The following is a 10,731-nucleotide window of genomic DNA, read 5'->3' on the forward strand; positions in this document are numbered from 1 at the left end:
TTCATCCCCCCGTGAAGCTCGATGTTCAGACGTCCTGCTGAAGCTCGGAAACCCCGAGACGGTCGTCTCTGCCGAGTCTCTGCCGAGCCTCACCCAGTTATGGCGCAGCAGCTTTTCACAGTAGCGCGCGCTCCTTTGTTGTAAAGAAGCCATTTTGAGGCACTGAGCTCGTGATAGGGTCCACACACACACACACACACACACACACACACACACACACACACACACACACACACACACACACACACACACACACACACACACACACACACACACACACACACACACACACACACACACACAGACACACACACACACACACACACACACACACACACACACACACACACACACAGACACACACACACACACACACAAAGACACACACACACACACACACACACACACACACACACAGAGACACACACACACACACACACACACACACACACACACACACACACACACACAGAGACACACACACACACACACACACAAAGAGACACACACACACACACACACACACACACACACACACACACACACACACACTCTCTCTCACACACACACACACACACGCGGTTTCTGGGGATGAAAGCAGTGAAAAACACCAGTTTTCTCCCATAAGATCCTTTTTGCTCGTTTAAAACTTGGATTACATATTTTAATCACTGTAAGTTTGCAATATCCATCAAAAATAATCAAATACGACTGCTGTGGGTTACAGTTACATTTCTGTTACAAAAGTCAACATAGTTTTGCTGAAATCGTTTTTTTTTATTTTATCACAAGTCTTGTTCTTGCTGTCTGTCCTATGTAAATATATAAATAGGCAAATTCAGTGAAATAGCTCAAAATCCATTACCTTCCACACAACATTTCCTTGTAGGTTTATGTGCTGTAGCTCAGTTAGAAATAGAAGAAGTTATAATCGACTGCAATCCTGTCTTGAAGGAGGGAGAAGAGCTGGTTTGCATATTGCCCACAGATGATGCTTGGAGATGCAAAAAAAAGAAAAGAAAAAAGGTTTGTAAAGAGCTCATGTGTCTGTCTGCTAATGGATTCCTTCTCTTTCAGGAGCTTCCCGCCCCTCATTATTAGAGGATCGGAGATGGAGCTGGAAACAGTCCTGCTGCCCCGTTCGGGCCTGTTCACTGTGACACGGTAAATAGTCCACCGTGCAAAGTGTCCTCCTGTTTCCTCTGCTTCAAAAAACACATCGAGCTGCTGAGATCTTTGAGCCCTGAAGGAGGTCAAGCTGCCGTTCACACCGTGGACGCTTTTAAATGGCTGCAGATGGTGGCTGAAGTTGTAGGAGACCAGGACAGATCAATGAAACAGATCAATGAAACAGATCAATGAAACAGATCAATGAAACAGATCAATGAAACAGATCAATGAAACAGATCAATGAAACCGATCAGAGGGCTTCAGGTACGACAGAAGAAGCTCCAGAACAACATTAGTTATCCGGCCTGCTGCTATAAAACCTGATTTACACACTTTAACCATGAACATCTTAAAATAAAGTTACAGAATTTCTGTGATCAAATTAATGATAGCTCAAAAAATTAACTGACAGAAAACACTTTTAATTACAGTAACTGCATGCCTCACATTTACAATACTGAATTATCAAAACTGTTAAATTATTATAAAAGAGTTCAACTTACTCACTGCTACTATCCTACAAGGCCATAAGTGCAATGCCAGCATCTGCCATTACACCTTTTGTCACTTTAACTGTGTTGTTTTTCTATAACTTAACATCTCCAAAGCCATAAAGCTGTTTATTCACAACATTTGGTTTTCACTTCAGAAATACTGTTATGGGTGTGCCGTGACCTAGTTAAGACAAAGATGGATTCCAGGCAGAGGAAAAAAGGCTCAAAATGTCACAGGGCATTACATCCAGTACATTCTCTTCCTTCTTCTCAATCCTTTAAAGGAGGAATCATAGTTTGATCATAGTCCGTGAGAGACGCGGAGATCAAGTGTAAGATCCCTTTTGGAACAAAGGAAACCCATCGAGGCCACTGATGCCGCTTAAGGAAAATGGCTGCCTCGCCTCTCGGCCCCTCTCCCTCTGGTGACGAGCTCGCGAGCCGCTCCTCTAATACCAACGGCTCCGCCGCTGCTGCGCGCTGATTGGTCCGCCGAGCTGCCGCTGTTAACCAGCCAATTGCCCGGTCAGCGCGAGGCAGCAGCCAATGTCAAACACAACAAAACGGCAAAATGGAAACAAGTAAACACGCGCGGCTTTAATGTGATTCGATGAAACCGCTGCAGTTCGTTCTGTACGTGAAGGAACGAGGCCCGGTTCCGGTTCCGGTTCGCCGGTCCGGTTCCGACGAACTGACAGAAAACGGATCAACATTCTGGTGCTAACAGACCGAGTTTCGCATTAAAACCTAATTCTTGTGTTGAACATTTCACATCAGCTGTCAGCAGCTTCGCAGCACCGGAAGGAGCGTTTGTTTGTTTGTTTGTTTGTTTTTGTTTTTGTTTCGTCTGAAGTTGTGAACAAACACGAGCTCGCGACCGAATCCGTTTTATTAGCCTTTAGTGGCAGTTACTGTGTCGGGCTTGTGTTGCCAGTTGGGTAAATACAATCGGCAGATTCCACACACAAAAAAAAGGATTTAGAAGTTTAAAGACACCAATCTGTCACCGGAACTACAACATGTGCGCGTATGAATAAAGAGTTGGAACCTGAATTATTAAACACGCTTCTGGTTTTTACAAATAATTTTAAACGACCGGCGAAAATAGAAACAAGCTCGTAACGAAAGTGCGAGCAGCCTCGGAGGTGGGCAAGCCTAGCGGTGTATTGTGGGAGACAGCAGCTCCAGACCAGAGGCTCACAATATGCGCTGGCTCTCGCCGAAAAGGAGGCAGTATTCAGGCGAAACCATGTAATGTAAAGCGGCGAAAGGAAAGCGATTTGGTCTTTTCATCAATTAAAAAACACACTCGATCGGACGAATCATGTCCAAGCCGGGGGAGCGGAGCCGACTGACCGAGGACCACGGCAGAAAGCAGAGTTCAAGTAAGCTGGTTCTCTTCCTCCAGCCTCCGAACGCCTGTTTTCCGGAACGCAGATCCCATTTTTCGGTCTCGCTCGGTTCCTCTCGCCGCCGAAGTCCCGCATGAAGGACGTGTGTGTGTTTAAAAGTGCTGCCGGCGGAGCGGACCGTGTTCCGCGTCGCTCCCGTTAACGTTAGCTCTCCTCTCCCTGCTGCCACTTCAGGTCTGGCGAACGGCATGGACAGCCATCCCGGCGGCGGGTCGGCGGAGAAGCGGAGCCACCACTGGAGAAGTTACAAGTTGATCATCGACCCGGCGCTCAAGAAGGGATCCCACAAACTGTACCGCTACGACGGACAGACTTTCAACATGCCCGTAAGTGCCGCCTGTGACGACGGAGAGTCGGGTACGATAGTAACCGAGTAGCCGACCTCCATGATGGTTACCTTCGTGGCCGTGTGGCCGCGGCCGGACCGCGGGCGCGATCAGCCCCTCGACCGCCGGGTCGGAGCTGTTCATTCGGATTCAAAAACCGCCTCCGGATTGTGCAGGACTACTTTGCAACAAGTTAGTAGCGTGTGGAGTTGTGATGGGATGGATAACAGCTCTGTGTCCCCTCCTCTTCTCCCGCAGAACCCCGGGATACCACCGGTGGACATCGTCCGGGACCCGAGGATCGGTCGTCTCTGGACCAAGTACAAAGAGATGGACCTGCCGGTGCCCAAGTTTAAGGTATGTTGACAGAATGGCAGCAGTGGTGTGTGTGTGTGTGTGTGTGTGTGTGTGTGTGTGTGTGTGTGTGTGTGTGTGTGTGTGTGTGTGTGTGTGTGTGTGTGTGTGTGTGTGTGTGTGTGAGGGGGGGGGGTGCTGTCAAGAGCAGCAGACACACCCCCTCTCACCCCCCCTCTCACCCTTGTTTAGACCAAAACAGCCCCCCTCACCGTGCTTCCATTTCTGGACTTTTAATTGCATTATAATAACTGAGCATCATCTTCTGCAGCACTTCCGTTATCTCAGCTGTCAGAATGAGCGCACGTGCTGCAGCGCTCACCGGCAGCACCGCTCATTAACTCCTGCCGTCCCTCCCAGATCGATGAGTGCTACATCGGCCCGGTGCCACCGAAGGAGGTGACGTTCGCCCGACTCAACGACAACATACGGGAAGGATTTCTCACCGACATGTGCAAAAAATTCGGAGAGATCGAGGAGGTGGATATCCTGTACAACCCGAAGAACAAAAAGCACCTGGGAATAGCCAAAGTTGTTTTTGAGAGCGTGAAAGCCGCCAAAGTGGCCGTGCAGTCGCTCCACAACACGTCCGTGATGGGGAACATCATCCACGTGGAGCTGGACCCGAAAGGTAAACACGGCAGTCACACAGGTCACAGCTGCGATCTGACCTGTTCGCAGCTGCAGGGCCACAAACACATTATTTATATATATATATATATATATATATATATATATTAAAGTGTTGTTTTGAATTATTAGGATGACAGCAGTCACGTGCACATATTTAGCGCTGTTGCCAGGTAACGTGTGATAATTGAATTTGATTGAAAGTGTGCCTGTTCCCTGGAGCCAGAGCTGAGGCTGCCGGAGTCCCTCTGAGCATCACTTCAGACCTGCAAACAAACACAACCCGATCTGTTAGACTCACCGTTCATTAAATATGAGTTCATTTCAGTTCAGTCAGTAAGACTGTTTGGATTTCAGCCTCCACGTTGATTCTGATTTAAAACCTCTGAAGATTATGCAAGTTTATTTTTTGACAAGCAATGTTTTCACATCTGTGCTTGTTTAATTAGAGAAATGATGTCTGATGTTTTTAATTACAGCTTGCACTAATGCTCTTGAATTATTTTCACAAATTCATAAACGTCTTTTTTTAAATTGTAGTTAGTGTTTGTGTAGAAGATGCAAAATACATGAAGGTATGTGTTGGTCGTGCTATTTTAGCATCTATTCTATGTATCATATGTTTTAAATGATCATATGTCAGTCAAGAGTATTTATTGCCTAACGTGACTGATTACAGTTCATAATTTATGTGTTGGCAGATGTAAATTATACATAATATTAGACTGTAAAGCTTCTACTTTGTGCACGATATTTAGTTTGGGGTTCAGCTACTGTTAGTTAAACCATACCACATTAGTTTTAATAAATTCTGCCAGCATTAATAAAGTCAGCATCGTCATGTTTACTGTTCTGCAGGTGAGAATCGCCTTCGGTACTTTCAGCTCCTGATGAACGGCAGCTACACCCCACGGACGCTCCCTGTGGGCGGAGAGGAGGCCAGAGAAGTTTCCCCTCGGAGCTTGGCAGAAGCCTTACTGGTAAAAATCCTCCAACAAAATGCAATATATATATTTATTTATATTTTTGTGTTTATGGTGGTGATTTATTTGAAATCACTCTCTAAACTACGCCAATAAGAGTGAAATAGTGTGTAATTGATGTGATTAGTGCAGCAGGTGGTGCAGTGGAGCAGAGGAAATGTTAGTTGGTGATCTGGCCGTTGAAGCAGCAGCGTGATGCCCCCCCCCCCCCCCCCGGCCTCTCGTTCACTAGTTTCTGTTTTTTAAAAGATCATCGCTGGTGTACACTTTGAAATGTAGCTTCACTCGTCTGGGAAATCCTTCAACTATTTCATGATGGTTTGATATCCAGAAGCTTTTAAACTGCAACATGAAGACGTTCTTCATCAAAGTGTCAACGTTGTTTCCTTTCTGTCCTTTCTGTCCCGTGTGGTGTCTGCGTGGGTTAATTCCACCCTGTGTGTGTCCTGTCAGGCCTGCGAGCCCATCCGCCGGTTGTCCGAGAGCAGCAGCGTGTCTGCTGTGGGAGGGACGTTATCAGCCAGCAGCTCCAGCACTCCTCTGACCCTGGAGACGGGCTACTCCAGCCTGAGGCAGGACACGCCTCAGTCCCAGGGAACCCCCCACACCCCACGCCAGGCAGGTACGCCCTTCTCTCAAGACTCCAACTACTCCAGCCGGCAGTCCACGCCTGCGTACCAGTCCAGCCGGCCCGAGAGCTCCGGAGGTTACAAATCTCGCAGACACGAGAGTAAGTTCCAGGATGCGTACAACCGCCGGCCGGAGAGGCCTCAGTACCGCAGCAACATGTACCGCAGCACGCCGTCTGAACAAGCTGCTTTCAAACAGCATCAGCTCACCCCACCGGAGCCTCCGCCTTCCACCACCTCCTTCCCCTACACAGCGCCTCCCCCTGCTACGCCCAATTTCAAGTCTGCCTTCTCACCCTACCAGGCCCCTTTGCCCCCTGCGTTCCCCCCGTCCGAGCCAGCTTTCAGTCACCCGACCCAGAGGGAGGGTGAGTACCTGCGTCCCCCGCAGCCGCCTCTGGCAGCTGCCGCTGACTTTCTGCCCGTCAAGGAGAGACCAGAAACTCCTCCGATCCCAGAGCTCCCTCCGGAGCCCGAGCCCCATCCGACCACCCCTCCTCCTCGGACCCCGGAGCGCTGCCCGTCACCCGGCTCCCCCGTGCTGGATCCGGAGCGCAATAGTCTGGATTCCCGCATCGAGATGCTCCTAAAGGAGAAAAGGACAAAGCTGCTGCCGTTCTTGGAGGAGCGGGACTCGGACACTGAGGTGCGAATGGATGGAAGTCCGATTTCCTCCTCCTCCTCTCAACTATCCCCAATTCCCCCGTACACCAGCGCCTCTCAAGGGGGCCGGCAAAATTCCCGTCCCTCCAGCACCGGCTTGGAGGACATCAGCCCGACCCCGCTGCCAGACTCGGAAGATGAAGAGACGATTCCCGGAACGGCCTCTCTGGTCCAGAGAATCAGCTCCCCCGTCCACGAGAAGATGAGCAACAGTGACCTCAATGACGGAGCTTTCCGAGGCCACACCCCCTCCGATAAGATGGACACGGTGAGACGACGAGTGCTTTATTCTGATGTGTGTATGAACAGGTTGACCTGTATGTTTGAAGGTGTCTCTTATTGATAACCCTGATTAGCTGATAGTAGCAGGCGCTGATGTTTACACCGCTGAGTGACAGTTACAGGAAGTCAGGCTGAGTTTCAGTGTTCGTAGTATTTAACCCTCTTTTTGTTTCATCCTTTGTGAAGGAAACTCTGGTTTCACAGCAAACTGTAGCACGAAGTCTTTTCTCCTCCGGACGGCTGCTGTGTTCGTCTGCAAATAATGAAAAGGATCTTAAAAGTACAAACAAGTAATGACTCTTAAAGAGTACATTTTAATATGCACACAAAAGTTGAGAATTCCTTGTCAGTGCAGAGAGAAGAGTTGAAATGATTTCTGAATGAGAAGTTTCAGATGCACCACTTGCAGTCTAACAGATACCTTCACATGTCTGAGGCTGAGCTCCTTGTTCTCAAGTCATCGTGTTTCTGCACGCTGTCCTGTGGAAGCCAGGCTGCTGTTGGGGAATTGAACACTCTTGTTTCCTCTTTCTAACACGCTGCACGCGGAGGAACAACCACCGCTTGGCTGTTAGCCCCGTCCAGAAGCACACTTCCTGGTTGTGCTGAGCCTGTTAGTCCGATTGGCCGCAGCGTCTCTGCTCTCACATTTCAAGTTATCACAAAGCAAATAGAGCAAACAGGTCATTTGGCTAATGACGCCACTCCCAGTTTACTCTGCTTGGCTTCATTTGTGCAGCAGTTGTGACAGAGATCCTTTTAAAACATGAAACAACAGGGAGGAGAATTTACAGCTGATGTGTTGCTTTCATATTTTCTACCTGTTGTGACGACGTAGTTTTGACGCCTGAACCGAAGACACGGGTCGGTTGTGTTCGTGGTACCTTGTGTAGGCAAACCAAACTTTGAACTCACATCAGCTATAGAAACATGTGTTGCTCTTATTTTGAAGGACAAACCGGTTGTCAGTCCTCAAACTGAAATGAGTCTGTAACAGATCAGAAACTGTCAAGTACTGAACATGAAATCATGAAAGAAATCTGCCACTATTTTATTCAAGCGAAGCTCTTGCGTGGTTGTTTGTGATATTTCAGAACTTCATCTCCTTTTGTTAAAAATGTGAAAAGTGTTTTGTAGACAAACATCCTCAGAGCATTAATTATTAATCACCAGAACAGAAGAGCCTTGAAAGAAACGCCAGCCGTGTTTCCGTGAAGTCACGATGAAGGTTAAAGCAGGTTTGAGAGAACGATCGGAACTCAATGTTCACGAGGTTTTTCCTGAGCTTTTGACCTCATCATAAGGTCTTTGTGAGTAAATGGCGTTTGCTCCGTTGTCATGGAGATGAAAAGGGCAGACGACCGTACAGATTTCGCAGAGGCTTGTATCGTCCTGACAGGTTTGTCCCTTTTCACGCAGGGTCATCAGTCGTCTGGAGAAGACATGGAGATCTCTGACGACGAGATGCCCGGGACTCCGATCTCCGGCGGGGACTGTGGGAAGGGCATCGTTGTGAACTCGGCAGTCTCCCCGATGCCGACCATTTCCATCCACCCCTCCGGCTACCACCCTCTGTCACACCAAGGTGGCTTCGCCATCCCACACCACCACCTGCCCCCTCACTCCGCCGTCCCGGGCCATCCTCCTCACCTGGCCGGTCACCCCGGAGTGCCGCACCACATGCTGGCCCACATGGGTCCCTACCCTCCCAGCATGATGCCGCTGGTGCAGATGGAGCTGATGAACTGCTTGGGCTGGGAACAGTGGAGCACGGTTCCTATGTCCTTCCAGATGCAGCAGCAGGTGCTGAGTCGCATGGCTCAGACCAGAGGGCCCTATCCGTATCCACATTTTATGGACAGTGGTGCGTTCGGGGGACCCTACCCACCTATTTCAATGGGCACGACACCAGCCAGCAGCACGGGAGCACCCGGGCAGCAGTGGCAGCATCCCAGTTTACCAAAGTTCAACCCCACTGTTCCTCCTCCTGGATATGAGACCAAGAAGGAGGATCCCCACAAGGCCACCGTGGACGGTGTGCTGCTGGTCATCGTCAAGGAGCTGAAGGCCATCATGAAGAGGGACCTTAACCGCAAAATGGTGGAGGTGGTGGCCTTCAGGGCCTTCGACGACTGGTGGGAGAAAAAGGAGCGTTCAGCAAAGGTACGTTTCACCGAGGTCTAAACACGTTTAAAAACGGAGCCGTTATGTCCCGTGTACGAGGAAGTACAATGACTACTCATGCATTGTGCAATTTGTTCATTTCTGTCTGTTAAATCGGGAAAACAAATCTGGGCCATCTTATATGAATTAATTACATGTAATAGAAGCAATGAATTGCAGTAACATTTGTGCCATTCAGTCACAAACAGCAAACTTCCATCCACTCTGGTTTAAAGTGATGCTTTTTGCACATTTTTCAAGAAAATGATTGAAGACTCTCTCGTTCAGTTGCAGCAGATTTGTCTGTCTGTGGTCCAGCAAGCTTTCACAGACAAAAGTCTCGAATTAATCGGAGCTATTATTTTGACAAGTGGCACAAGGAATTCATCTCATCTGATTCTCATCTCATTGCTGCTCTGAATGAAAAGATTAGTCACCTCATCAAGATAATTAAATAGTTTACATAGTCAATTATCAAGGAAAAATGGCAAATATTCCTGCTGCCGGCTCCTCCAGTGGGAGGATTTGTTGTTATTTCTGTTTTATTTCATTTAAAAGTGCATTCTTTCTAGTTTTAGCCTGTCGTCGGATAAAACAAGAAAACTGTTGACATCATCTCGGGCTCTTTTTTTCCCTCCATTTTCTGACACTTTATAAACTATGAAACAATTGAAAAATGATTGGCTGATTTATTGACCATGAAAATGAATCATTAATTTCTTTCAAATTTGAAGCAGCGTGTGTTCAATGACAATCGTTTTATAGACCGAATCCAGCGAATGAGAAAAGAGTTTCATACAATAACTACTGAGCATTAACGAGGATGTGTTTCCTTCAGGCATCTTTGACTCCGGTGAAGGGTGCTGAGGGGAAAGAAGAAGAAAGACCCAAACCCAAAGAGACGATGGGCTCCAGTCTGCTGGAGAACTGGAACAAGGGTGAAGGGCTCGGCTACGAGGGGATGGGTCTGGGAATCGGCCTGCGAGGAGCCATCCGCCTACCCTCCTTCAAGGTAACACTTTCACTAACGGCCACTTCCTGGACTCGTTCCTCCGTCTGCGGCTGTGAAACCTGGTTTGCGTCCTGTGTTCAGGTGAAACGAAAGGACCCACCTGAGGCCGCAGCATCCGGCGACAACAAGCGAGCCCGCCCCTCCACTCCCGTGGACGACGAACTGGAGGATGAAGGTGATCCTCCGCTATGAATGCACATGAAATACTGGACACTCGCAATGCTTTCAAAAGATAATTTATCTTGTGGCCAATTTCTGTCAGATCGGGATCGAGACCCGGCCGAGCTCCCCGCTGACGATTCCAAAATGGACGCCGATGTCACGTCAGCGACGCGACGGCATTCACGGCCTCTTGAACTGGACAGTGAGGGGGAGGAGGAAGTGGACACCTCAGGGAAGGAGGAGGAGTCACTGTCGGACAGGGAGGAGGAGCTTGATGAAACGGAGGCTACGAACAGGCTGTCGTCAGGCAAGGTAGGCCACCTGGAAAAATCCAGCCGGAGGTGTCCAGAATATTGGTGTGTGTGTGTGTGTGTTGTGTACATTTTTTCAATATCTGTCTGATCGTCTCCAAGGAGAGTGACGATGAGGAGGGTGATGATGAAGATGAGGG

General features: G+C 48.6%; 1 protein-coding gene and 1 long non-coding RNA gene across 3 annotated transcripts in view; one reads left to right on the forward strand and one right to left on the reverse strand.

Moving 5' to 3' along the window:
* Positions 1-642: 642 nt before the first annotated feature.
* LOC138636419 (uncharacterized) lies at positions 643-2,355 on the reverse strand. The gene is made up of 2 exons (XR_011312268.1): positions 1,674-2,355; positions 643-1,303 (listed from the first exon to the last, which is right to left on the reverse strand). It is a non-coding gene; the product is annotated as an uncharacterized lncRNA (long non-coding RNA).
* Positions 2,356-2,817: 462 nt separating this feature from the next.
* setd1ba (SET domain containing 1B, histone lysine methyltransferase a) overlaps positions 2,818-10,731 on the forward strand; it is a 14,067-nt gene continuing 6,153 nt past the window's right edge. For both annotated transcript variants that reach the window (XM_069724421.1, XM_069724422.1), the window contains exons 1-11: positions 2,818-3,049; positions 3,251-3,402; positions 3,661-3,759; positions 4,117-4,387; positions 5,245-5,366; positions 5,823-6,929; positions 8,363-9,106; positions 9,945-10,118; positions 10,200-10,293; positions 10,381-10,592; positions 10,694-10,731. The exon at positions 10,694-10,731 is cut by the window's right edge and continues 47 nt beyond it. In XM_069724421.1, coding sequence (XP_069580522.1) covers positions 2,989-3,049; positions 3,251-3,402; positions 3,661-3,759; positions 4,117-4,387; positions 5,245-5,366; positions 5,823-6,929; positions 8,363-9,106; positions 9,945-10,118; positions 10,200-10,293; positions 10,381-10,592; positions 10,694-10,731 — 3,074 coding nt within the window. In that variant the 5' untranslated portion in view covers positions 2,818-2,988. The remainder of the gene's footprint in view (positions 3,050-3,250; positions 3,403-3,660; positions 3,760-4,116; positions 4,388-5,244; positions 5,367-5,822; positions 6,930-8,362; positions 9,107-9,944; positions 10,119-10,199; positions 10,294-10,380; positions 10,593-10,693) is intronic.

This window comes from Brachyistius frenatus, unplaced genomic scaffold, assembly GCF_029030835.1.
Source record: "Brachyistius frenatus isolate BFR_SWC_R1_liver_20210118 unplaced genomic scaffold, ASM2903083v1 Contig_377, whole genome shotgun sequence".
In the NCBI taxonomy this organism is placed as follows: domain Eukaryota; kingdom Metazoa; phylum Chordata; class Actinopteri; family Embiotocidae; genus Brachyistius; species Brachyistius frenatus.